Source organism: Protopterus annectens, chromosome 8.part0 (assembly GCF_019279795.1).
Source record: "Protopterus annectens isolate FY-2018-M chromosome 8.part0, PAN1.0, whole genome shotgun sequence".
NCBI classification, from domain to species: domain Eukaryota; kingdom Metazoa; phylum Chordata; order Ceratodontiformes; family Protopteridae; genus Protopterus; species Protopterus annectens.
Window position 1 is genome coordinate 949,878,914 of NC_056741.1, and position 26,643 is coordinate 949,905,556.

Sequence of the window (26,643 nt, forward strand, 5' to 3'; positions counted from 1 at the left end):
TTTCTAGAAGTTTAATAATAAATTGTGTTGCATTTTGCATTTGGAATACTGTGGGAGTGGGAGTCTTTATGTCTTATCTGCACAGGTCTCTTCTCTTTATCCTTATCGTTATTATTGCAACCCAGAGAATATTTATGATTGCTGATTGCTGAGTTATTTACATGTTTATCATTGTGAAGCCCCCACACCTGTTTTTTTTTTATTATGCAAGTTATTACATAGCCAGAGGAGGGTATGGATGAGTTGCCATGTATTTCATCTTTATCTTTATCTTGTACCACAGTATGCCTGAACTTTCTGCTGTGTTCAGACTCAGCTGGATAACTTTTTGCACTGGGTTCTACATAAAAGTAAAGGGTCTTAATTTGGTGCATGTGGATTGACCCATGTGTTTTACACATGTTGAATGCCTTCTCTGCATATTCACCAGGTTCATGTGTGTGTTCAGGCAGAAAGTCCCCTCACACACAGTTGCTTCTGCCTTTCATTGTTTTTTCGCTACTTTTTCTTTTCATGGTCTCATTCATTTTTTTCCCTATACCAACTTGGTATTACTATGGTGTGAAAGTCTGGAGATTCACATGATGAACTGAATGCTAGTGGCTGCTGACTGACACAGGCCCCACCAGGCACTGGTGTGTTGGTCCTAAGTTTTGGTTTTCTATTAATAGCTGTTTTTGTTTATTGTAGTGTTTGAGCAAGGATCCTTTATATGTAATACATAACTGTGCCAAGCATGCAAGCAAAGGCCTTGCAAAGTTTGATGTTGTAACAAGGTGGCTGTTCCCAGCTGGCAGGGCTGTAGAAATTTGGCCTGCTATTAAAAAGTTATTTTATTAGTCAAGGCCTAGAGGACTGTCACCCCTATCTGGAAAATTAATGAAGGCCGAATGAGGCATGGCATCAGTGGGGATGTCTAGGAGGCAGAGTGTTACATACATTTCATGCACTACATCCTTGTAACTCCAGCCAGAACTGCCAATAACTTGCAGACTTCTTCAAATGGGTGGATTGGCTGAAGCACTTTACTCAGAGACTACTACTAACTGCTGCATGCATTGCTGCCCTGTTATGAGAAAGGCATCTGTCTGTGATCGATCCTGGACTTTTTTTTAGTAAAAAGCAGAGACTGCAGCCACTTTTACAGACTGGTGCAGTTGCTCTTTTTTCAATCCCAGCAATAGCTTGTGGAAAGGGTTTTTTTCACTTATGGGAATGTGTGTTTAAACAGTTGCTTTTTTGTGTGTTGTGTGTGTTGTAATGTACCCTTAATGTATGGATTTTTTTTTAATACTCAAGTAATTGTATTTTAATTTTAGTACTACCTGTGATATTACCTATTAGATTTGGATTTTTTTTTTCCCTTGTGTGTGTGTGATGTTGTTGTGTATGTAGTGAACCTTTGATATTGCTAAATAAAGTTTTTTTTTTTTATTTTTTTTGAGGTCACATTTTTTTCTACTTATTGGTAACTGTACTGTATTTTAAAGAAAAGCTGAGCTGAAGGGGTGTAGAAGGGGTGGGGCTATTAAAGGGAATGGGTGTGGCTTGATTGTGCATGGGGCGGGGCTTGTTTGTCAGGAAATGGCACAGTAGAAAGGTGGCAACCCTAGAGCCACTCAACCACCAGTGTAGTGAAATCTATGCATAAGCACATTTTGTAGCATAGGAATGAGCAGTGGGTTTTATTCTTGAGGTGGATAATGTGATTAGACATAGAGAAGGGAGTGTTCTGGATAGCTATTATATTTTTGTATGTAGAGACTGCCACTGTGTGCTCTGCAGGAGTGGAAGAGAGAAGGGGTAGAGCATAATCTAGTATTACTACCAAACATCATACTTTTTTTCAGATTCTGAGTGTTTCACTCAGAATCAGCCATTTATTGATGTCTTTGAGGTTATTCAGTAGCTCATTTTGTATTAAATGTATAACATTAGAAGGCCTAATGCTGTGTACATCATCAATGTAGAATATATAGTTGGATAAGCATAGGTCTGAGGGTAGTGGGTTAATGAATATAGAAAGAGAAGTGGTACTGACTGACTGCTGTGGTACTCCCAAAAGAATGAATACCTTTGTCAGGTGATTAGATTTAGTGGCTGTCACAAAGGACCAGTCTGAAACATGCTTAGTAAAAAAATAAATAAAATGATTGCAGAAGGGCTAAAAGAGATGGAGCAAGAACAGTTAATTAGCACACCATCACTAAACAGATAAAAAAATTCAATACTGTCAACAAAATGAACTTCATTTAATTGTCCAGAATCCACTAATGTGAGGATAAATTTTGTCAGAATTGAATGCTATAAGTGTACTTCTGCTTGGGGTAATTGACTTATTTCATTAAGTAGTCCAAGTGTTTGATTATAAATGGCTCTTTCAAGAAGCTTAGTTAGGAAAGAGAGTTAAGTCAAAAATTATTAGTTGACTTTGGTGACTTTGTCTTTGGTAGTGCTACTATAACTGCATTGCTCCAGTGAGAAGAGAATCTGCTCTGTAGATGACATATTAACAAGAGAGTAAACTTTGTGAAGGATACAGTTTTTACACTCTTTAAAAAGCCATGAAGAATAGAGCCAAACCATTGCTGTAATGGTTAAGTGAGGGCTCAAAATGTGATGCAGAATGGATGTGGAAAGGGTCAGAGGGAGAGAGGTTTTTTATGAATGGAAGATAGGTGAAAATGTGAATTCATTTTTGAAGGGTTTTTTTTTTTTTGCAGAGAAGGCAGAGTTAAGTCAGAAGGGTTTTGGATCTACAAAGGATGCTATTTATTTTCTGATCAGAAAGTTTTAGGTTTAGTAATTGAATTTGCTTTTTCATAGTGAAAATTGGCATTTTATCTCCTGTCATTTTATAATGATTTGTAACAAAAACACAAATAAATTTAAAAAAGTGTTAGCTCAGTTTTCTATGTTGACCTGGCTATATTCCTTTCTTTTTAAGGTGAAGGATGTCCTAGGACATCCAGAGACCAATAGCTTCCTTGTAGTGATGGATGGGAGAGAAATATGTGATTTGTAGAATACGTAAAACAATAGTTAGAATGAAGTGTGCAGTATCAGTGTTTTCTGAGGTGTAGTACTGGAGCCAGTTTAAGGATGAAAGTTCATTATGAAGTGCATGACTGTGATTAAGATATTTGCTCCTGTTAAGTGTAACTAAATGTGAAATCTTAGTTTTCTTTATTAGACTAAAGAAAGTTGTAAAACAATGATCACTGATGCTTGGCTGTTGAACACTTAATGTATATTTTTGTTTACTTGTAATAAACCACATCCAGTATGGAGTGGTTAGGTGTGTGTAGGATAGGTTGTACAGGGTCATTTCAGGAAATGAAAGAATGACAGGGAAAAGACTAAGTTCCAAGAAGATCTTGTCTGTCAGGGCCCAGAAAGTTAGCATTTAGTTCCCCTAGAAGGAGAAAGTTGGTGGAATATACAGCATGTGATTGAGAGTGCCATAGGTTGTTAAAGTAATGTGGTGAAGTTGGGGGGTACATGATACATAAGAGATGTTAGGAATATCTGTAGGAATATGCTAAGTACAGTACAGATAGTTTTGTTAATGCAGTGAGTTTTGAGATCAGTCAGATACAATTAAGGGAATTTTTTTTGTCTATCTGAGGGTGAATCTGTGTTGTGGAATTTCAGTTATTTTACCATTTTTGGACTTGTGAAAGTGGCTTAGGGAATTGTAAATCAGACTTAATTAGATTTTATGGATTCTTACAATGCCTAGGCTATTGTATAGGATCCGTGCAGAAATGGAGTCAGTTTTGTCATTAATTCCATTACATTTAGAGATAATTTTATCCAAGTCATTTCCCCTTTATCAGACTTTCTACTACAGACATGAGAATCAAACACAAAATTGTTTACTAGAAAAAGAGTCTTTTAATATTCAATATTCTTTTTTCATTTACTTGCTTTCTCTTGAAACTTGTTACTAGATTAAGATAATGGCCTTATCCCAGTCATTCCCATATGCAAGAATGAGAAAAAGCACACTAATTTTTCTTTTGTCATGCTCTTTTAACCAGATAGTTTCTTTCTTTATTGCAGTGACTACATTTCTTAAAACTTAACAAGGAGAGAGAGAAAAGAGAAAAAAAACAGGAGTGTCCCATGAATCACAAAACTAATTATTGTTTTGTAATCCCACATTTGTCAATTTCCTAGTTAATGATTTTATTCTCCAAATGTTAACATGAAGTAGGGCATATCCCCTACAATTTAACAAAGTCCAAAAACGTCTAATATTTCCAGATTTTCTTGTTCTACTCCTGTACATCTCCTTGTCCCACACCCTTTTTCTGCTTCATTTCTAATGTGCTCTCAGTTCTAGTCAACTCTTGTGCTTTTTTCCCCTTTCTGAATCATTTTCTGTTGAAACACTGGAAAAGGTTTCACTGGTATAATTTCTCTGTGGTCTTTATTACCAGAAGAACAAGAAGCAGAATCTCCTTCTGTTTCACAGTTCACTTTTTGTTGCATAAACTTGTATTTCTTCATTAGCATGTACTTAATCAGAAAATGATTTTGTTCCTCAAGGGAAAAATATTTTGAAGATAGCTGGGTGTAGCAGTTTGAATCTCACACCTGCTTCTTGGCATTCCCTAAATAATGGGGTAAATTTAGTCCTTTTCTGCCTTGAGTACAATGAGCAGTCATTCTCCACAAACACTCTGCTCTCTCACTTTTAGTATTTTGTTCTTCTGCCAAAGTTTTGTCAGAATCAACTCCTTCTGTTGGTAAGATTGCTTCTTTACTATTAAAGGTCTAGGTTGTTTTCTCATAGCCAGGTTTGGAGCATACATACTATGTGTCCTTTCAACTAACAATACCTGTTGTGGAATACCAGTCCAATTGTTTATTGTGCTTTCATAAAATGAATACAGTCTGCTCCTTCCATCTTCTCAGGTATGACAGACAATTTCAGTTTTTCCATACATGATCTCTATCCTCTAATTATATTATTTTTTTTAATGTCTCTTCTTGTGCAGTGTCATATTCAGCCAGCCTTTTCTTCATTTTTACTGTTTTATCATGTTGTTTGATTATCTGTTTAAAACGTCTTCCATTTTTCCAGCCTTCTATAGATCGAGTTGATATACCATCAGTGTTTCTTTTATCTTAGTCAAGTCTGTGTGCAGTTGTCTTATACTTTCCTTTAGGTTATTGGAAGTCATGGCTTGGAGCTTGCACTGCTTTTTTGCTGAACAGCTACAGTACTTTCCCCAGTCAGTTTTTTTTTGTTGCCTTTTGTAGCTGACTTTCCTTCAGGTCCTCTGTATTTCTTTTTTCCTGTCATCTGGGCAGTACATTTCAAAGCCAGTTACTGAAATTTGCCCAGAAATGTAGGATCACTGGCTTTCTCTACTAAGTTTCTGTTTTCACACTGGGAGAGCTAGAATTAAGCTGCTACTCCATCCTAAAAATCCAGCAGGCATGTTCTTGATTATGTTTTTGTTTTTCAAATTGTAATGACTCAGTTGATGGGGGGGGGGGGGGGATAGTTGAGCTGAGTCGTAGAAATTGTGTGTGTGTGTGCCTTATGACAGCTTGTACCAATAGGAGGCACTCATGCTACTGAGTACAGGAAGAACAGAAGTTTCAGGAGTATTATATGTACATCGTACAAAAATGTCACAAAAAATAAATTGCTATGCTACAGCTTATGAAGTACTTGATTCTCAAGGCATTGTCTGCTCCCTGTACAGTTTAATTGACTATATGAGCTACCCTGGTTTGCAGCATATGTTGTAGGACTGTGAAATTATTTTGTTGTGTGACATATATATTATCGCATTTCATTTAACTCTCCATGAGTACTACCAGGTCATTTTACCTAGAGCGAGAGTGTGTGTGCTGCTGCATGATCTCAGTGGCTCATTGGGTACTGTAGGGTTGTTTGTAATGTGTGTTTTAGTGGTTTTTCAAGCCATGTTCTTTTCTTCAAAATACATACAACTTGACTGCAGCAGCTGTACACAGAAGGTGAAATAATTTTTGCAGTACTTGCCCCAGTGAAATATTACCCTAACTTAAAAAGTTCACATTATTATGTAATTTCAAACATGTCTGCAAAGGGTATTTTAATACCATCTGTAAGGGGATCTAGCAGTATTTTATGCCTACCCTTTAAAACTGGCTAAATTGGGTGCCCACCCTCTTCTGCCAAGCATATTAATGGAATATACAGGTTACAGATATGTTCAGTCAGGGATATGTTTTATAAGGCATAAGCATGTCATTCTAATTGTACTGCAGTTGTGATGATGATCATGTTCTCCCAAATATTCACACAGGGGCAGTTATTGTGAAATGCCCAGAGAGAGTGCTTTGCATAGTATGATTGACCTGCAATATGTGCAATTATTATTATTAAAATACACTGTAACATTGTAAATTTCACTTGGGCTGCTGTTGGTGTGCACAGTACACATCTAGCTGTCCTACTGCACATTGAAGCTTATTGAGTATTGTGTATCTTATTACGATTATATACTTGTGGTGAAAATATGCTTGACATACTGGTGTGTTCATGCTTTATAAGTACCAGACAACTTCTTGTTTTGGTAACTGCTAAAGTGCCATTTTGTTGTTTCTAGGCTATCAACAAGGCAATTAAGAAGGACTATGAAGAGCTCAATATTGGAGTATTGGACATTTATGGCTTTGAGATATTTCAGGTATAAACAATGTAATACAAATATTAGCTGCTTCTGTTTCCTCTAGACATTGTTGTCAATATAAAAAATGTTTCTTGTGTGCAGGACTTCTCACTCTGTAATCTGACTGGTAATTTAACTGTATCCTGGCCATTCAGTCCTTGCAAAATTTCATTCTATTTGCTTTAAATAACATGCTTGACACCCTAGTGCGGCCAGTGTTAGGAACCACAAAAAAAAATTTTCTGTCCAAAATTTACAGTGCCTGATGCTATCACTTGCCTTTTGCAAGCTGTATGAAACACTGCTTCACTTTCTTTAAATTTTAATTTCACTGCTTCCAAATGCATCTCAAGTACACACACGTTTCATTATTCATTATGTAGCAATAATTATTTTTTGGCTTACTTTGTTTCCATCAGGATTATGAAAGCTTATACAATATCTCACTACAATGCAGACCTAATTTTAACTGATTGATTCATTGCTGGCTTAGCAATTTATTGCTTTTCTTACTTTCATGGTTGCTTTCTTGCACTAATGCCTTCTTGTATAGTTTTGTAATAATCATTTTATAGTTTGTGACATTTTCCCTTTTTTTCTGTTTTTCATTGTTTAAAGGTGGAATGACCTCTGGTCTCTGATGTCATGTAAGGGATTCCACTATGTCAGTCAGTTCAGTGTGTGAAAGTGATTCTGAAGATTGGACTGTTTCTTCCTAATAACAGTGATGTTCAAATTGTTGCTTTAATTTCTGATGACAGAGAACTGAATCCCTGCAAGGAGGATCCTTACCTGAGTTCAGCAGGAAGTTCTGATGGCAATGCTATTGATGTTGATGAGGCTGTATCCCTTTCACCAACTAGGCGTTTGGGAAATCACTAAGTTTGAGTTCTGGGATGTAATACATTTCTTCTACTTCTAATTACTAAATGAATATATATATATATATATATATATATATATATATATATATATATATATACACACACACACACACACATACAGAGTGGATATAAAAATTGTACATACCCCTGTTAAAGTGCCAGGTTTTTGTGATATAAACAAATGAGACCACAATAAATTATTTCAAAACTTTTCCCACCTTTAATGTGACCTATAACCTGTACAATTGAATTGAAAAACAAACAAATTTGTTCGGGGAAAAAATATAAGCGTAGAATAAGCTGGTTGCATATGTGTGCACACCCTTAAACTAATACTTTGTTGAAGCACCTTTTGATTTAATTACAGCATTCAGTCTTCTTGGGTAGGAGTGTATCAGCATGGCACATCTTGACTTGGCAATATTTGACCACTCTTCCTTGCAAAGTGCTCCAAACCTGTCAGATTTCGAGGGCATCTCTTGTGCACAGCTCTCTTCAGGTCACCCCACAGATTTTCTATTGGATTTAGGTCTGGGCTCTGGCTGGGCCATTCCAAAACTTCATTTTTTTTCTGGTGAAAGCAATTTTTTGTTGATTTGGATGTATGCTTGGGGTCATTGTCGTATTGAAAGGTGAAATTTCTCTTCATCTTCAGCTTTCTTGCAGACGCCTGAAGGTTTTGGGCCAAAAGTGACTGGTATTTGGAACTGGTCATAATTCCATCCAACTTCACTAAAGTCCCAGTTCCAGCTGAAGAAAAGCAACCCCAAAGCATGATATTGCCACCACCATGCTTCACCATGGTGATGGTGTTCTTTTGGTGATGCAAAGTTTTGTTTTTGTGCCAAATGTACCTTTTGGAATTGTGGCCAAAAAGTTCAACCTTGGTCTCATCAGCCAATAACACATTTTCCCACATGCTTTTGGGATCCTTGATGTATTGTTTTGCAAATTTTAGCCAGGCCTGGATGTTTTTCTGCATAAGAAAAGGCTTCTGTCTTGCAACCCTACCCCATGGCCCAGACATATGGAGAATACGGGAGATTGTCACATGTAGTACAAAACCAGTACTTGCCAGAAATTCCTGCAGCTCCTTCAGTGTTGCTGTAGGTCTCTTGGCAGCCTCCCTGACCAGTTTTCGTCTTGTCTTTTCATCAGTTTTGGAGGGATATCCAGTTTGTTTGCACCGTCACTGTTTTCCCATATTTTCATCCACTTTTTGATGACTGTCTTCACTGTGTTCCATGGCGTATCCAATGCTGTGGAAAATTTTTTGTACCCTTCTGACTGATACCTTTCAGCAGTCAGATCCCTTTGATGCTTTGCAAGCTCTCTGTGACCGATGGCTTTTGCTGTAGAAGGCAACTGAGTAGATGTCAGGAAAACCCTACTAGGACAGCTGAACTTTATTTGGGGTTAATAAGAGTCTCTCTAATTGATGGCAAGTATGTACCCAAGAAGACCGAATGCTGTAATTAAATCAAAAGGTGCTTCAGCAAAGTATTAGTTTTAGGGTGTGCACAATTATGCAACCAGCTTATTGTATGTTTCTATTTATATTTATTCCCCTAACAGATTTGTTTTTCAATTGAATTGTACAGGTTATAGGTCATATTAAAGGTGGGAAAAGTTTTTAAATGATTTATTGTGGTCTCATTTTTTTATTTCACAAAAGCCTGGCATTTTAACAGGAGTGTGTACACTTTTTATATCCACTGCATATAAAAATATTTTTTAAACTGATGACTGCAGAATTTTCATTTTTTGGTCAGACTTACTGTTGTCACTATTGGCTCACAGTGGAGCACTGTTTTTGTTAATGCTTTGAATGGCAGCCATTTGTGTCTAGGTGAACTGGTTTTGTCTGGTATGTAGGGGAGGAAGTTAGTGAATGGTATGGAAATGTCTGAAAATGATCTATGAATATGAAATTAGGAACAGAGAACACATGCAAACACAAACGCACACACACACACACACACACACACACACACACAGTTGCTCTTGGACAAAAGAGTAAAATTTGATGCATTATTTAAATTCTTCTTTATATAATGTGATCTATTTTTAGCTTTTTTCATTTATTTCTGAAGACAAATGTAGTACAAAATTGTAGGACAGATACATACTGCAGTTTATGAGGGAACAAAGGCTTATTCCTAAAACTGTTTGGGGGATGACGGAGAGAGGGTGGATCAGTGCTAGAAGTAAATTACAGAAGGAAGATTGTGATGTTCATATGGATGTAATATGCAGCAGTGTTATGTTAAAGTGTAGTGTGTGCAGTCAGGGATGTTCTGCAATATTCTGTACAGTTGAGTGGTATGCTCAGCCCACCTCACATCATGTGTTGTCTTATAAGCCTGACAACGATATATAACTGAGGAACTTTTTCCACAGAAACAAAGCACAGAGTAAATCTTTCATCTTTCCCACAATCCCTTGCGAACCTATCCCTTCAGACCTAGTTTGCTTTCATTGTGTGTAGATCGATCCTTGGCAGACAACCAAGTATTATTTACTTTTTTTCTGTGTTTTGATACTAGGGTTAGATATATCATTGTAATAATTGTTCTTGGGTTATAGCTTGGGTTATTCTCTCATATTTTAGCTGTCTCATCTTTTCCAATGCTTAGGCAGCTGCCTAACATTTTATTTCTTTCTCTCAAAAAAACGTAAATAAATAAAAGTTATTGTTTCATTCACAGTGTTAGCTTAATGAGAAGAATAAATGAGACTTTTAAAAAGTGCATTAGATGTGAGCATAAGCTCCCATCCAAGATGTACACAGTTTGTGTGTGACCTGCCTAGGCATGGAGCATCTGACGGTAGAGTGATCCATTTGTAAAGGTTTTGTCTCAGTCCTTAGCTAATAGGAAAATAAAGCTCATTATTAAAGTTCTGTTTCCCTCAATTTCATCTGATAAACCTGAAAAAGAGGAGAAAGAAGGGGACACAAAGCTGAGGAACCAAGTCTGACACCTCCACCCAAAGTTGTCAGAAAGACCTTTCTTCACTCTGTGTTAATAAATGTGAAATCTCTAGTCTTGGGGACAACTATATTTAGGGACAAGTCCACTTCTAAGTTAGGCAGCAGACATCCTTCAGAAAGGGGAGTTATCTCACTTCATGGTACCTAGACCTTGGTGCAGAGAGCATGGGTAATGTATCTGAAAATAACTACAGTATGCTATCCTGGCACCCTTTGGACCCATTTCTTAGCCCTGCCTGCTACAAACTCCTGCATCTCTTCTGACAGATTTTTAGTGCCTGCATACATCCCAACATGCATCCACCCTCTTTCTCTTTGTGAACAGCTTGGTTACCTCCTCCTGTATCTTAACTAAATTTCTATCCTGCAAGTTGTTTCAGTGTATTCTTGTCCTCCTGAGTGCCTCATCCTGCTTTGTTCCCTCCTTTTCTCATTCTAGTATTTCCTCCAGCATTACTACATCTGTGTCTGATCCCCCTAATGGCATGTCATGTTACTGACATTTGCCCAGTCCCTTGTCCTTGTCTTCTTTCTTGACGGACTGTCTTACATTTTCTCAACCTTTCTGTCTACTACCCCTATTCATGCAGTCCTTGTTAGTGTGCCTTCTCATACTCTTCCTACCTTTTCCTATCCTGTTATATCTGCAGATGACTTCTTGGTCCTTTCTCTCTAGTACTGCTATGTCTTTCCTCACCAAAATGGACAAACCAGTGTCATCTGTTGCTTCCATAGTTTATTCTGAATCTGCCCCATTATCCTATGTCATCCTCTGTCACCCCAAAAACCTTGTGGGCCAAACTCTACTTCCGCACACTGAATGTCTCACCCCCCACCGCTTCAGCCTGAAGTGCTCTTTTATCTTAGATCTCATTTTTCCTTTTCATCGATTTCTGCCTCCATTGTTTTACTGAGCTGCTCAACAGACAAGACAGCAATTTAAACAGAATGCAGGCAATTAATATCTAACCTGCTTTTATGCTGTCTGACACCAGAATAAGAAAAAATGTACATCAGAACTTCTGTGTTCTAAATGGAGCAGTTTGTTGCACACCTACCTAAAGGAGAGGTCTTAAGTAGCAAACACGCATTACCTCATTTTACTTAATTTTACACCTGGTACACATAAGGCTGCTTTTTGTCTTAAACATATCTTCATAATTAAGAAGTGAAAGCAGAAATGAGATTGATTATGCATCCCCCACTGTACAGTTTAAGGTTGCTTTGCTTTATAATTAAAAAATAAATAAAAATAAAATAAATAGGTTTGGGTCACTTCAAAAGTTAACAGAGTAAAAATGTTAACAGGCCAAAAATAGTGCGACTCAAACACCTTTCCAAAGGCTGTAAAATAATTATATTTGAGAAACTAAAATTGCAGTCTTTATGTAGTTAAGCTGCTTTACAGTCAGCTAGCCTGCAAGACACCAGAATTTAAACTGCAAGCCAGCAGTTGTAAAGCATCAGTCTAATTTGAAAATCAGGAAGTTCTTCATATGTAATTAACTCAAAAGTTAAGTACATAAAATATTAAAACAGTATGTTTAAAATAACATGCCTTAAATGCAGTGTCAACATTATACACCAGATATAGAAATTTACAAAGTCTGTGTAAATAAATCACTATACGGTCATCTAGCTTGTGTGATACCTACCTATGAATTACAGATCAGCAGTTTTAAGTATTAGTAAACCAAAACTGTAATCTGTCAAGACTTTAGTAAACCGTAGTCAGATTGACTGTTCATTCATTCACTCTTTTTTGACCAGATTAGTCACACTATGCTAGTGGCCCCTTTTCAGGGGAGACCAGAGATGCTGTTTATATTGTTGGGGAAAATTTGTTCAGAGCATTGGGGAGCTTCCCCTATCCTTTTTGAGCATATGGGGACACAGTTCTGTGTGGCACTTCCTGTCTTCTGGTCTGGGTGCAAAGGTGGCTTGGAGAAGCAGGAAGCAGTAAAGTAAAACTGGAGGAGAAAGAGAACATTTTCTGTATTTTTAAAGTGAAAGAAGCTGTTAATCGAGCAGCTGAGATGATAGATGCAATGGAAGAAGAGTCTGAGGTTAAGCAGTGTATGAAGGGTTGAGAGGAAAGTAAAAAAATGGAGAAGTAGCGTGTAAAAGGCAAAATAAGGGAATTGAAGTGGATATGGCAGATTCAGAAGTACTTTTTCAACAGAATTTATTTGTAGCCAAATCTACAACACAGGAATGTGTCGTTTCACCCCTCCAGTTGGTAGGGTTGCAGGATGTCTACTTAAAAGAACTGATTGAACAGAGTGAGCCAGAGGGTGAGAAGACAGCATTGTGGGGAGAAATAATGGATAGAATCTAGGAATAACAATTGCAGGAATTAATGGAGGAGGATGAGAAATCCTACATGCAGACAGTAATAGAAGGTGAAAAACAAGAAGAGCAAAAGGCAGAAGTAAGAAGAAAACATCTGGTAAGGATAAGTAGTAAGAAGGAACTGGCAAATTATGACATATGGGACAGCATCTTTTCACCACTGGGTGTAAAATCCAGAGAGGTAAGAGCATTTATTTGCCTTAAATACAGGAACTGCACCATGAATATATTTAGGCTGTTTAAGATCCAAAACTGGTCCTAAGGCAATGTGTCTTTTGGCACACAAAAGAACCCAGTGTGATCCATACACACTTCCTGGATTGATGGTGCCTTCTATATGGCTCTTTATGTTTCTTAGGATTATGGCCCCTTGTTTACTGCAATCTTCTGACAGGGTGGGATAGCCAGCAGCAGGATGGAGAACAGGGAAATGGTATTCATGGACAATCGGAATTTTGGAACCAAGGAAATCACTGTCCTGATCATATTTATCTTTGATTATAGGTCACCATGCACAGAGATGGAGAGATGGAGGATAGATGACTGACAGGGGGCAGAGCTGGGCATGGCATGGCCTCAGAGCAGATGTCCACCTGAGCTTTGTAGTCATTATCCATGCCTGAAAAACATTTTATTGGCTTGGGCTTCTTTCCTAAAGAAGAGAGACATTGTTGTGTTTTGCAACACGGCTGACAACAGCCAGTGTTGTTATCTTCTTTCTGTAATTTCAAATGAGTATTAACTTCAAGGTCAAATAATTTCAGCATTACTTGAAAGGGACATTTAAAAAGAAAATATCCACAAATAGTGGAACAACGGTCTTCTGCAACATCCACTGTGAGATGCTAACAAACAAAAGGGGCATTTTAAGCCTAGTGAAGTTCCCTAAAGTAAAAATTTTAAACATTTCAGTAGTGGGTTCCTTTTAAATATCTTACTTATAAATAAGAATTCAGAAATATATAATATCTAGGCAGAATAATGAAACTCAGATGAAAAATTATTTCATACATATTATCATAAACAAAAACTCATAAAAATAATGGAGGTCTATAAAAAATGCAAGCCGTTCTAATCACAAAAAATGGTTATTCAGCCAATAGAAAACCAGCAACAACAAGAAATAAATAAGGTACTCTTCCAGGTTATTAGAGCCCTGCAAGAAAAGGTCAGAGCATTGACTGAAAATATATACCTGCAAAAAAGCCAGAGGACTCTGTCTCTGAAGAGAGAATCAATAGTAAAATTGGAACGCATAAATGTTTATGACAATGAAAATAAAAAGACAAAGGTATTAAAAGGTTGGTGGATAACCTTGGCTAACAAAAGGGCTATTAAAACAGAGGACAAAATTATTGGTTTTCCAAAAGACTATCTGAAATAATAACTGTTCAAACGTTATTGCAGAGCAACAAAACTAACACAGGTACACAGTACACACTCGGTAAAGCAGTAAAGTACATAGAGTGCAGCAAGCAATACTACAGCTTTGTTGGTGCAGAGAAGTATGGGGGGGTAGTACCACAGCTGATAAGGGATGGTAACTTATGTTTTGATGCACACAGAGAATTAAAAGCATCTATTTGCAAGAGGAAGTCATTTCTGGAGCAAGCAAGCAAACTTTGGCTAGAAGCTATAAAACTGTGTAAAAATAAATGTTTTCTAAATCAGAAATTCCCATCTATTATATAATGTAAAGAATACCCAGATATCTTCTTTAACCCACAGACTGACTTCATATAAAATGCTGCCCATCAAGACCCCCCTATCTTGTCAGTTTTAAAACTGCTTGGCACACAGCAATGGTGATTATTTTTAAATGTAGAAAACACATTGCAAATAAACTTACATGCATACTCACATGCCCAGAGTATATCTCCAAATGTGAAAGGACCTTTGCAGAATTCAATCATATGTATGACTCTGATTGGGGCAACTCGTTAAAGTCCATCAATAATATCAGATATGGATCCCATATTCATACTCTCTCAAGATGAAAGTGGTAATATTCTAACTGTTCCTAATTGTCTTCAGTTTTGTTGACAGCTGGGCATATCACAGATATAACATCTCACTATATCCAATACCTTGTCATCTCCAAATATGCAACTACACCTTCCACAATCAAATCACAGGTGCTTCATGTTATAAATCAGAACAACATGCAGTATTATTACTTTCCAACTGGCCAAAGTTACAGATGAAGGGTTTCTTGGTGTGGGTAATTTATTTGCACACAATACAGTTTACAAAACACAACATTAGATATAGAACCCCTTACAATTTCAGAGAAATGTTTCCTCTATCAGAGAGAAAGGACAGCTGTGCAGTCACAAAAATTGTGCCAGAACATACATATTTTCAAAATGCATCCTCAACAAAGGTAGACCCCCTTCTCAAGAAAATAAAATACAGAGAAGAATTATCACCAAGTACTAAAGTACATTAACTCCTAACTCTGCAACTAGCAGCTAGGCAGGACACAATCTTTTCATGTGTTTGACATCAACACAAATGCTTGCTTTCAAGCCTGACCCGGGATCTGTTCACAGACGTATGTTATGCAAGTAGAAGTTACAGGAATCATACCAGCAGTGGGGAAATCAAATTTACAAGCACTTAGAGAGTTATGTGCCATACAGATAAGCAAAAAAAATAAATAAATAAATAAAAGAGTAGGTGCAAAGCAACAGATAGGAACACTTTCAGTCCTACAAGCTTAGAACGCTGATAAAATAACAGGATTGGAGTTAGCAGTACTTTTATGATGGGTATAGATTCGGAAATTATTATAATGCAAAATATATGAGGCAGAAATCGAGACATTCAGCATGAATATGTACGGTTGAGAGGTTATCTGTGATCACCTGAACAACACAAACGGATACTTCACAACTTACCCTACAAACTCGCTAACATTCAGCAATCATGTGACGGATAAGACAAGCAAGTAAAAGAATAAATGCGTGAAAGAACATTGTAAAAAAAGGATTTTTGTATTTTGCAAATGCTATGATTGTTTGGCATTACTTTTCAGCCGTAAGTCGTACTGCAAAACATTAAATGCATGACATACTTCATAGCGACAAACTGTTCCTTAAAAACCCTACTTCACATTACACTAAAAAAACAATAAACACATCGTACAAGCAAGAGCCATGGAGGCTATAGTAACAACATACCTGAAATTATGAGGAATAGTCCCTCAACAAAACAAATGCTCCCAGCAACACGAGAGAGACTAATAGTCCCCTCAGTGGCATGACCTCCGTCATTTTTTATTGCAGGCATAGCATTAGCAGGAGTTGTAAGAAACATTAGACAACCTAATTGGAAAACCATGCTACAGCAGCAGGGCCTTATCTTACCTTATGTATGAGAGATGAAATGGTCTTTAGGAGAGGCTTGCAGTTTGTTTATACACACAGATCTCCTGTGCAGGTCTTTCTTCAAGTAATCAGCAGGATAACGAGAGGGATCCAGCAGTAATTCCCGCAAAAGCAAGAAAACGAAAGGGAACTTTTACTGCTGGAACCCCTATTTATTGGGAAAGAAAGAAAGGATTTTACGTCAGGGGGTGGAGGAGTTAACAAATCAGATCCTGCCTTCCTCCAAGGTAGGTTTGTTGCCATCTATTCCATGTGAAATAATTTCATCTTTAACACTTCGGTTACAGAAATTAGAACAGAATTCATAACTCCAGACTATGTTTTCAACATCTTCTGACATTCTAAGCCAAATGCGTACATTACATGCTCTTTCTTTACATTTAATTATGCCGAAATGTAATTTTTGAAGAATAGATTCACTTATCTGATCAGGAGCAAGGACCTTATTACATTTGAACAACTGTCCTTGTATACACATTTTATCTCTTTATGGATTGTACAATTTAATACATTTATAAAATGAAAGCATATTTCTGGTCAGCCTTTCATGTCCACATACTTCCATTTCGAACAAAGGATTTTACGTCTGTGATTCTAATGGCTTGCATAGAAAATCGGCTTGCTATCAGAAGAAAGTACATAGTGACTTGCAAAACTCAAATATAACGACAAGGTAACTGACAGAGTTCAGTTACTTTTTCAACTTAATTTACAGCAGTAGAGTTACTATCTGACTGTGAAGTTAAGTGCGCTGGAAGAAGGCATTCGGGGTTAACAGAATGGAATTCCTATCTTCTCATGACAGATGCGTCATGAGAAGGTACTTGGGGTTAATGAGTTAATAAAGATACTTTTTGTGACATCCTCTTTCAAGGATGCTCAGTTTATGAAGAAATTTTTAGAGTAGTATGAAAAAAGAAGGGATGAAAATCCTTTGAACATGTTATTTGGTGCAGGCTTTTAACAGAGAAGCCAAAAAAAGAATATTTTACAATTTTGAACTGAAATTGAAAGCAGCAGCATGGAAACACTGTTTAAGAACTAAACAAACGGGTCTATATTATAACATCAAATTCTACAAAGATTGAATGTTATAATATTGAACCCATAATGTTGAACGCTGAAAACAGTGAAGGTGCATGACACCAAATTCTTTCCCAGGGAAAGAATCCAGTGGGCCGTTGCTGTGGCTTCGCTGTTTTCAGCGTTCGATATGTTAGAACGTTATGGGTCGGGTTCAAGTAAGTGTGCGATTGTGTGTAGGTTAGGGCTAGGGGGTGGGTTAGGTGAGTTAGGGACCGGGTCAGGTAAGTGTGCGGTTGTGTGTACATTAGGGGGCGGGTTAGGTGAGTAGTTAGGGTTAGGGCGTGTGTGAGGTGAGTGTGCGATAGTGACGGACCTTAGGGTTAGGGTTGGGTTAAGGGAAGTGGATAGCTAATAGTGTATGTAAAGTTTAGTTTAGGTTTAGGTGTAGGATTTTAAGTGTATGTGTGTGGATTGCTGTTTTTTGTGTGTGTTTGTGTTGTGTGCATGTTTCTCGGAATAGCAAATTTTTTCCCTGGGAAAAAATTCACTATTCTGACTGTTCAATGTTTTCGGATATCGGTGTTTAGGGTTCGATATTATAACATTCGATGTTTACGAACTTCGATGGTATAATATAGACCCAACCAAACAACTTGTAGTCAAGTAAATCCAAGTTTATTAAAAAACACTCTAGCGCCTTGCCTAATGCTTAGCCTTCAAGGAGTAAATTCAAAATAATACTGATTCACATTGTATACCCTTAAATATTCAGTGGAACACTTAACCAGTTAAGTAATTAAATATTTAAATTTCTATTTCAACAGTATGACTTAAAAACACACATTTCTTAAACTAAACAACACATTTCCAGCAACAATCTATATTTAAACCATGTGGGATCAAAGTCCCAAATTTCAAAATAAAAATGGTCTCCTTATATAATAACATATTTCTCTTATGATTCACATTCTTTACCTGTATTTTTTGTAATACTGTAGCTGTTAAATCTTTAGGATCACTTTCATGATATAATTTAAAATGTTGATCTAAGGGGCTTTCTTCTTTATTCATTCTAATGTCCCTTAAATGTTCTAGTAACCTAAATTTGAACATTCTCTTTGTTTGACCTATATAAAATTTATTGCATCCACATTTTATAGCATAGACTACACTCTGTGTTAAACAATTAAATGTCGCAGCACCTTCAAATTTAATATTATTAATACTAGAAAAAGTCTGCACAATATGTTTGCAACACAAACATCTGCCACAAGGTGCAGTACCTAAAAACTGAATCTGTTGTGTTAACCTTATTTGTGGTCTCTTGAACTTGGTTTGAACTAACATATCTTTCAGATTTGCTCCTCTCATAAGAAAATATCAAATTCTGTTCTACTAAACCTGCCAACTCTTGAAACTTAAATAAGAATTGCCAATAATGTTTTATAATTTGTTTAGCAGTCTCACTCAACAAATTATATGTTAGAACTACAAAAAAAATGTTTATATTTTTATATGCCTTCATATTTTCTTTTGGATGTCTTATCTATTATATTATTTTCTTTTCTATATCTCTCCTTTCTAACTCTCTCCATGCTTTTCTCAACAACATCAATATTGTAGCTCCTCATTCTAAACATATCTGATGATCTTAGTAATTCCATTTCAAAATCATCATTGTTGTTACAAATTCTGGATATTCTTAAAAATTCACCATATGGTAATGATTCTAAAGTGTGGATTGGATGACAACTACTACCCAACATAAATTGATTTACTACATCAAATTTTCTATATAGCCTTGTGGGGCAACTTCCTTACCAGTTATACCTTCTAACATTATGTCTAAAAAGGAAATCTTTCTACCCCATTATAAACCATCAAATTGTAGGTTGAACCTATTTTCATGCAACTCTGTCATAAATTGTTCAATAATTTCTGACCCTCCATCACATAAAAAAATCAAGTCGTCTATAAATCGATACTATTTCTTTACATATTTCTTAAAAAAACAATGTGTATAAATGTACTCTGTCTCAACCATCCCCATAAAAAGATTTGCATACATAGGGGCGAAAGACAAACCCATTAAGGTTCCTTGCAACTGATGGTAAATTTTGTCTTCAACACAAAAATAATTGTTTTCTAATCTAAATCTCACTAATTTAATCACATAATGTTCCACTGGGCTATCATCTAAGTATCACTCAAGAGCTTCCATACCAAAACTATATTTAATATTGGTGTACAAGCTTTTAACCTCCAATGTCATCCAAAACATACTTTCCTTCCATCTTATTTTATTAATCTTACCCAAAACATCAAAAGAATCTTTAATATACGATGGAGGACGGACTACTTCTTTCAACAGATATTTGTGCAATACAATACCCAAATTATGTAAGAAATATTTCCTGGCTGTGATTATTGGTCTTCCGGGGTGGGGGGGTCTCTCTCAATTGTTTGTGCACTTTAGGCAGGCAATAAAAATATGCCATATCAGACCTATCACATGGCAACTTTTTTTCAACATCTGATTCAGACCAATAGCCCAGTCTCCACCCTTTATTTACTGTTACTGTTTGAGAACTGTCTGTAGAGATGTTTTGGACATTACAAAAATTTATAACAGAGGTTTATGGACTGGGGGTTGGAAAGTGGTGTTGTATTGAAAATGCAAAATGACAGAATAATGCGTTTACTGAGTATAATTAATGTGGAAGGGAATAAGGGAGTGGTTAGATATTGGGGACAACTGAAAACTTGATGTTCATCGTGTTTCACTGTTGCAGTCATTACACTTGGGTTATCCTGCTGGCAGGCTACCTGCAGTCAGCCTGAATTCCAAAGTCCTGGTCCGGCGTCAGTTGCTGTCACCTCTTCCCTGACGTCAGTACGCCAGGGGTATTTAAGATGCAGCCGACGCCATTTTCTTCAGTCTTTTAATGCGTTTACTGAGTATAATTAATGTGGAAGGGAATAAGGGAGTGGTTAGATATTGGGGACAACTGAAAACTTGTTTCTTTGTGTGGTAAAGATGACCATTTAATCAACAGTTGTGATAAAAGGAAATGTTTTGTTTTGGTAAAACAGGTCATGAAGCAAAAAATGTCAACAAAAATGCGTAAAGTGTGAAAAAATAGGGCATTCCTGGATGGACTGCAATGATCTGGAAAAAGATAGAGAAGAAGAAATATCAGAACAAAGTAGGAATGATGCGTTGGTAGATATTGTAGAAGAAACAATAAAAGAATGATTGAGACTGATAATAGGAATGGCAGTAAATGAAATATGAAGGAAATAAAAAGTAAAGAAGGAGAATAGAGAAACAAGTGAGTAATTCAAGTGATGAAGGGGATGATAAATGGAAAAAAGTCAGAAGTAGAAGTTCTGTTTGGAAAAGAGGGAAAGACAGAAAACATATTCAAAAATATAAGTGTGGGAGAAAATGGGAAAAGGTAAAAGTAACAAACACTATTTCACAAAATGAAAATCCTAGCCTTTAATGTAAATAGTTTAAAGAATGTTTATCAAAGGCTAGGAATTATGGAATGGTGTAAAAAGCTAGATATGGACATTATAGCACTAATAAGAATAACAGAGGAAGATGGAATGCAAGTTAATGGGCTAGGGGAGGGCAACGTTATATGGAACATAGGAGAGGAAAAATGTTCAGGTATAGCAATTTTATGTTTAGAGTATACATTAGTAGTATTAGGAAGAATGTGAATATTAGATGGAAGAATCAAATATATAGGGTAATTGCATTCTATGCATGTACTATACAAAAACAGAGAGAGATCATGTTTAAGAAAACGCTTTATTATATTGAGTGTAAAATGCAAGTAATAGTAGTAGGTGACTTTAATTGTGATCTAAGACATGGGCAAAAAGAAGGGGCAGATGTAAAAGTTATGTTGATTTTGTTAAAAGCTGTAAAATGTTTTTTGTGGAAAAACAACATTGGACATACAGGAGGAGTAATCTAAGGACCAAAACTCATTACTTTATAATACCAGAGAGCTTACATATATTACATCAGGGAGTTAAAATTACAGGTTTTTCCAGATCATGCAACACTCTGGATAGAAATTCAAGAAATAATAGGTTGTATAAGAATAGGCACAGGTATAAAAAGAGTTAAGGAAGCAGACCTAAATGAGCAAGTGAAGGAAATAATATATTAGTTATGGAGAGATCATATAAATATGAGAGAATTGTATAAAGACTGGACAGACTGGTAGACTAGTTTGAAAGAAAAATATAAAAAGATATTAGAATGGCAAAGGAATACAAGATAGTAACAAATATAAAGAAATCAGTAATATTTTTAGATGTATAGTAGACAATAAGGAAGAGTTTCTAGAAAAAGTAAGAAGGTTGTATGAAATTAATCAAGAAAAAAATTTTATTTAAAAAGATATTTTTTACAAGGAAAAAAATAATTCATACCATATCTAAGTAAAATGGTTAAAGAAAAAAATAAGAATAAGAGTTAAGGAGTGAGGAAGAATGTATAGTGGATACTCAAAAAGAAGTTATGCAGACAAGACATATCTGAAAACCTTTTCAATAGGCAACATTATAAGAAAAAAAAAGGATGGAACTTAAAATTAACTGATGATAATAAGAGAATGGAAGAAACATTTACGACAGAATTTAAAAATGTATTAAAAGCATTAAATCTAGAAGCAGCCACATAGTTAGATGGACTTGAATATTTAATGTATAAGGACATGCAAGAATGGCAAAAGGAATATTTTTAAAGGTATTGAATGAATGGTTTGATGAGGGAGTACATGATGAAAGAATATGTATAGGAGAAATTAAATTTATAGGGAAAAAGGGAGAAAAAACAGATAAAAATTGGGGACCCCTAGTAATAAATAATGTGGATTATAAGATCTTTATGAAAGTAATAGAAAAAAGTATAAGTAAGGTTAATAAAATACTGACTAGAACAGTATTTGGAATAAAAGAAAAAGGAAGTCAAGAACTATTAATGCTGATAAGAGAATTGATGGATGATAATACATAGGAAAATGAATTGAAAATATTACTCTGTTACATAAGATCCATCATGAAGCACTATGGAATATCCTGACAGAATATAACATAAGCGATAAAATGATTAATGTATTAAAATCTGTTTATAACAAGAATAAAGTGAAACAGGTGATAAATGATTGGTTAAGTAAAACTATAGAATTAAGTAAAACTATAGAATTAAAGAGTGGTATTAAGAAGGGGTGCCCAGTAAGCAGTAAACTATTTACATTGATTATGAATGCAGTAGTTTTGAATATAAATAGGGCATTAGAGGAAGCTAAATATTGTTTTCCAGAGGGTATTCAGATTCCAGTGGTGACCTGTTATGTGGATGATTTAGTATTAAGAAAAATAAAAGATGGAAGAATATTGCTATTCAGACACTTAACAAAGACGTAAAGGTGTTAGGGTTAAGTATTAAAGAAGAAAAAAGTAAAGGATGGGGTTCTCTGGAAAAATAAAAGATATTCAACTTAATAATGGACAAATAGAAATTTTGAGAATAAGAGTTTGGTAGTGAACAGCAGAGAGTCACACAGTGGAAGGATGTGATATTTAAAATAAGAAGTGCATGTATATTCTGGAGAACTTTTAAAGTTTCATATAAGAGAAAGGTATATTTAATTAATTCTATGGTATTAGGTAAAATAGCACATTTGGCAAGTGTGTTTATGATCCCAACAGAATGTGAAAAAGTTTTATTGAATAGGTTTATATTCATATGGGGATCTAGGTTGAATCCTATGAAAAGAGGAAGCTTGCATGTTAATAAAAAGGAAGGCAGTGTGGGTGTAATAAACACAACTGTGCATACAGCTTCAGTAAACTTTATATATAAAGTATTAAGAGGAGTGACAGAAAAAGGAAATTTGTTTTATTTCCTCATTCATTTGTATGTCTGAGTTTCAGTCCCTTTAATGTTTGACAAATTGTATGTTGGGCTGTGAAACACTGAGATGGTAACATAAAATGTTTTGCCTTTTGTATGTATTTTACAAAAATTCAAAACATGCTTTTGTTTAAAGTCCTTTTTTTTTCTTTTTTGCAGAAAAATGGATTTGAGCAGTTCTGTATTAACTTTGTAAATGAGAAGCTGCAGCAGATTTTTATAGAACTGACACTGAAGGCTGAACAGGTACAGTGAATTAAGTGCTAGCCAAGTAGTGTTTATTAATATGTCAGAGTGAGACTTTGATAATGTATGGGTGCATTATTGAAAGGGGAATATAACAGATACAGTGTAGGATGTGTTGGCCAAGTGATGTTCACTAAATACATCAGTGTAAGACTTTGAAAATGGATGGGTGCAGTACAGATTGTGAAAATTAACTTTTTATGGTTGATGCTGGTTTCTAAGCAGGAAAATGAATGAAGTCTAAAAGGCGACAAATGGTATGTAATGTGTGTTTGTGTGTGTATCACCATCTATATACCCCTAGTAACATAGCACATCCATATCCTATAGGTTCACAGCTATATATTCTAGGAAAATGATCACCAGGGCCTTTAGAAGCCTAGCCATGCAACACAATCAAATTCTGTCCATATGTATAAATGTTTTTATTTGTTTGTTTTTCTTAGCATCCAGTTAATAGGTTTGGACTAGGCCAACAGCCTTTGTGGGTCATTTTAAGTCTAGCCAATTTCCCTTTCAAACTCTGTACCTTGTATCTGTGAGGTAAACATGTTAACCATTATACCAGCCCCCACCCACCTTCCATATATCCATTATACTAAGCCTTTATTTTATACCTAGTAACTGTACAGTATGCGCACACAGTGTGATATCCTTTTGTTGTTTCTCTAAACCTAGATACAGTATTTCATATGTGACCTTACTAGCAGAGACGGATCACAGTTAAATTGGGCGCTATGAGGGTTAATGGGCAAACCCCACCCCTGCAAGCCCTTCCAGTGGACTATTACCTGTCTCTGTTCCACCATAAACACTGTTCAAAACGGTTACTTTTGAAATTAAATGAATATGGCTTCAGAGATTTAATTTAAAACATTTATTTTATCCTTTGTTGATAAGGTTAGACACAGTAGGCTAGTAGCCTGTTTTCATGGGAGACCCGAGATTGTATTTATACTGCAAAGGGAAGTTTGCCCAGGCATCAGGGAATTTCCTTCTACTCTTTCAATAGGTGCCATGATGCCTTTTACATCCACTTGAGCTACCACCAACTCAGGTAGATAGGGTCTCAGTTTTGCATCTAATCTGAAGGATGACACACTCAACAGTGCAGCCCCCCCCAACAATATGCTGCACTACAGTGTCAGCAATCCATCTACTTGGTGTGGGAGTAGAACCCATGACCTTCTGCACAAAAGATGAGTGTGCTACCTGTTGCACCACTGAGACTGCTTTCAACTTTTATAACATAAACACTGATGGCCATTTGCTAAACAAAACAAATTAGTTGCATGTTGATAGACTTACCATGAGCAACAGTAAGCATCTTTTCCATTGAAGCTCACAGTCATTGGTAAAGCTCCTGGCCAGTGGCAGATTGGGTACCTTGGTCCCTGGGCTGTTTTCAGACATGGACCCCATCCATACAATTTTAGGACCAGGTATAATCATACCTCTTAGCATAAGAAATCTGGACAAATCCATAAATAACTGGTGAGCAAGGGCCCAAAAATAGGGACAATTTTTAAATATTGCTCTTGTAAACCTAGAAAGTTGATAGAATAACAGGTTTTGCATTAGCATGGATTTTCTGAAGAGTATGAAGTCTGAAACTCAAATGTCTGTCATTATTGTCTTAAGCCCTCAATGATTTGCAGGAAAACAAAAAAATGTTATGAGGAACAGACCAAAATATTGGGCAAAAATGTGGACATTCTGTGAAAATCTGGGCAGTTTAGAGGTATGGCGTACTGTACATGTTTTTTATTCACTTTCCTGACTGTTTTAAATGTATTTCTTTTTTACTACTGCAACATGTGTTACAGCACATTTTAAATTTGTAGTTTTGAATGTTTCCCCATTAATTAATAAACAAAATATATAAACTAATAATGACAAAAGTACCCATTTCAAAACATTTCAGTCAACTCTAGTGACTGACTGCCTGTAATTCTCAGGGATTTAGCAAGTGGTCTGGCAGTTGATGTAGTGTGTTAAGGCTGTTGCTTCCTGTAGCCAAGGTACAGGGTTTGAGCCTGAGCAAGTCACTTAATTACACTGCACCCTCTAACTGCTGCATTTTACACCCCACACACACACACACACCCTTACCTGTAATGCTGCCCATCAAAAAAGTAGCTTTGTACCTGCAGAGAAAATCAGTTTGACTACCTCCATCCACAGTAATACTCATACTTGTAATTAATACTCTACTTCCAGCCATAATGCTGCTCATACCTCTAGTTCCTCCCATAATAGTGATTGTAACTACAAGTTGTGTAATACACACCTGGCTGTAACATTAAGACTTGCTCTGTGTGCATGAGTTTGCTCTGTCTCATTGGCTGGAAATCTTGAAGCAATCAGATGCAATGCTAAGAGAAAAACTTTAATTCTTAAAGCAGCAAGCAGCAGAACTGAGCAAAGCAGGACATTTTTCCTATTTGTTTTTAAATATATGTTATGTCCAGACCCCTCCCCCCAGCCAACACTAGGCCCTAGGCACCTGCCTAGGTCACCTAGTGCTGGATCCAGCTCTGCTTACCAATGCCTTTTGTAACAGGAGGAGGATGATGCCATATAGTAAACCCACGGAATCACTAGACTTCAATCTGTATAAAACACAGGTTTATTCAATAATCCCAAGTAAATCAAAATATTAGCAAACTCTGCTTGCAGTTCAAAATAAAACTTAATTCTGTCAACTATTTATAGTCCTACGCAAACTCTCCAGTAAACAGTATACAGGGCCAGACTGCAGGCTTCAGACAAGCTCCAAATCCACCTATGTAGTCCAGATGATTCCTTCAGGTGTATTCCACAGGACAGTCTCAATTGTGCTCTTGCACTCCACACCTCCAAGGTCTTTTAGAAAAGCTCCTGCTCAGCCTTCTGAACTGCCACATGGGGAACAAACTTCCTGTTTTGCTGCTACAGGCTACCGTTTTTGTGCATTAATTGACTGTCATTGCCTTACTAACTGGCTAATATGTAATGTACGTGACTCAGCAGTGTGAAAACTTCATTCCTATGGCATATTTAAAGACACACACATCTTTTTTTAAACTCAACATTACTAAACACAGAGCCATAGACACATGCAAACACTTGTCTGTATTTGTGTAAATTTATAAAATCA

The 26,643-nt window shown here is 36.2% G+C and overlaps 1 protein-coding gene across 1 annotated transcript in view; it reads left to right on the top strand.

Annotated features, from left to right (window-relative positions):
- Window positions 1–26,643, top strand: part of LOC122808363 (unconventional myosin-Ie-like) — a gene marked incomplete in the record, with an annotated part of 1,223,059 nt that overhangs the window by 496,389 nt on the left and 700,027 nt on the right. The window contains 2 exon segments of the mRNA XM_044079330.1: window positions 6,615–6,695; window positions 23,418–23,504. Coding sequence (XP_043935265.1) covers window positions 6,615–6,695; window positions 23,418–23,504 — 168 coding nt within the window.